This window comes from Malurus melanocephalus, unplaced genomic scaffold, assembly GCF_030028575.1.
Source record: "Malurus melanocephalus ecotype Western Australia unplaced genomic scaffold, MMel_1.1 scaffold_4764, whole genome shotgun sequence".
Taxonomy (NCBI): Eukaryota; Metazoa; Chordata; class Aves; order Passeriformes; family Maluridae; genus Malurus; species Malurus melanocephalus.
This window is the reverse complement of record NW_026627996.1, coordinates 2,092-3,427: the sequence shown is the minus strand read 5'-3', so window position 1 is coordinate 3,427 and position 1,336 is coordinate 2,092. Positions and strand designations below refer to the sequence as shown.

The following is a 1,336-nucleotide window of genomic DNA, read 5'->3' as shown; positions in this document are numbered from 1 at the left end:
CCATGGGGACACCGTGGGGACACTGGGGACACTGTGGGGACACCGTGGGGACACTGTGGGGCACAAAGGGACACTGTGAGAATACTGGGGACACCATGGGGACACTCTGGGGCACATAGGGACACGCTGGGGACACTGTGGGACACCATGGGGATGGTGGGGACACCCTGGGGACACTATGGGAACACCATGGGGACACTGGGGACACCGTGGGGCACACAGGGACACTGTGGGGACACAGGGACACCATGGGAACACTGTGGGGCACACAGGGACACCATGGGGACACCATGGAGATGGTGGGGACAACGTGGGGATACTATGGGGACACTGTGGACACCGTAGGGACACCGTGGGGACACTGAGGACACCCCGGGGCACACAGGGACACCATGGGGACACCATGGAGATGGTGGGGACACCATGGGGACACTCTGGGGCACACAAGGACACCATGGGGACACTGGGGACACCACGGGGACACTCTGGGGCACACAAGGACACCATGGGGACACTGGGGACACTGGGGACACTCTGGGGCACACAAGAACCCACCTCAGGCGGCCGCAGCCCCTCCAAACCCCCGTCCAGCGCCTGCCTGAGGCCGCTGTTGATCTGTTTGATGCGCTGCACCTGCAGCCACAGGGGGGGGAGGGGACACACCGATGTCACCCCATGTCCATGTCCGGGTGACCCGCGGGGTTCGGGTGTCCCCGAGCTGGGGGACAGGGCTGTCACCTGGCGTTTGAGGGCCACCAGCTGGCAGTCGAGCTGGCGCAGGGCCCGCGCTCCCAGGTCGGGGTTCGCCGTCACCTCGGCCACGTCGTCGCGGCTCAGGCGCATCCCGCGGGGGGGGCGGCGCCGCTGCCGGGCCGGGGGGTGGTGCCGGTATTGGGGTTCTTTTCGGGGCGCCCCCGTTTTGTGGGATGGCTGAAAATGGAGATCAGTTCATTAAAGGTGATGCTCGTTAACTGCTCCGCTCATTAATCGGCTCGGTTTGTTAATTAGTTCGGTTGTTCTCACTGGGTGAACCCCCAAACCCCCCCCGCAATTGGGGTTGGTACGTCCCGCCGCATCCCCTGCTCTCCCCCCCCCTCCCCCACCCCATTTTTGGGGGTTTTCCCCAATTTTTGGGGTCTCCCGAACCCCCTCCAGGTCCCCTTTTTTGTTTTCAGGGTTTCACCCCTCAATTCTCAAAGATTCCCCCAAATTTTGGGGTCCCACCCCACAATCTCTCCAGGGTTCCCCCTCCCAGCCCCTCCCCACACATTTTTAATAATTTTCCCCCATTTTTCAGGGCTCTGATCCCAAATTTAAGGGGTTTCACCACCCCTCC

At 62.6% G+C, this 1,336-nt stretch overlaps 1 protein-coding gene across 1 annotated transcript in view; it reads right to left on the bottom strand.

Annotated features, from left to right (window-relative positions):
• Positions 1 to 555: 555 nt before the first annotated feature.
• Positions 556 to 1,336, bottom strand: part of LOC130588391 (REST corepressor 2-like) — a gene marked incomplete at both ends in the record, with an annotated part of 1,932 nt that continues 1,151 nt past the window's right edge. Inside the window, 3 exons of the mRNA XM_057389318.1 lie at positions 556 to 633; positions 739 to 930; positions 1,024 to 1,084. Coding sequence (XP_057245301.1) covers positions 556 to 633; positions 739 to 930; positions 1,024 to 1,084 — 331 coding nt within the window. The remainder of the gene's footprint in view (positions 634 to 738; positions 931 to 1,023; positions 1,085 to 1,336) is intronic.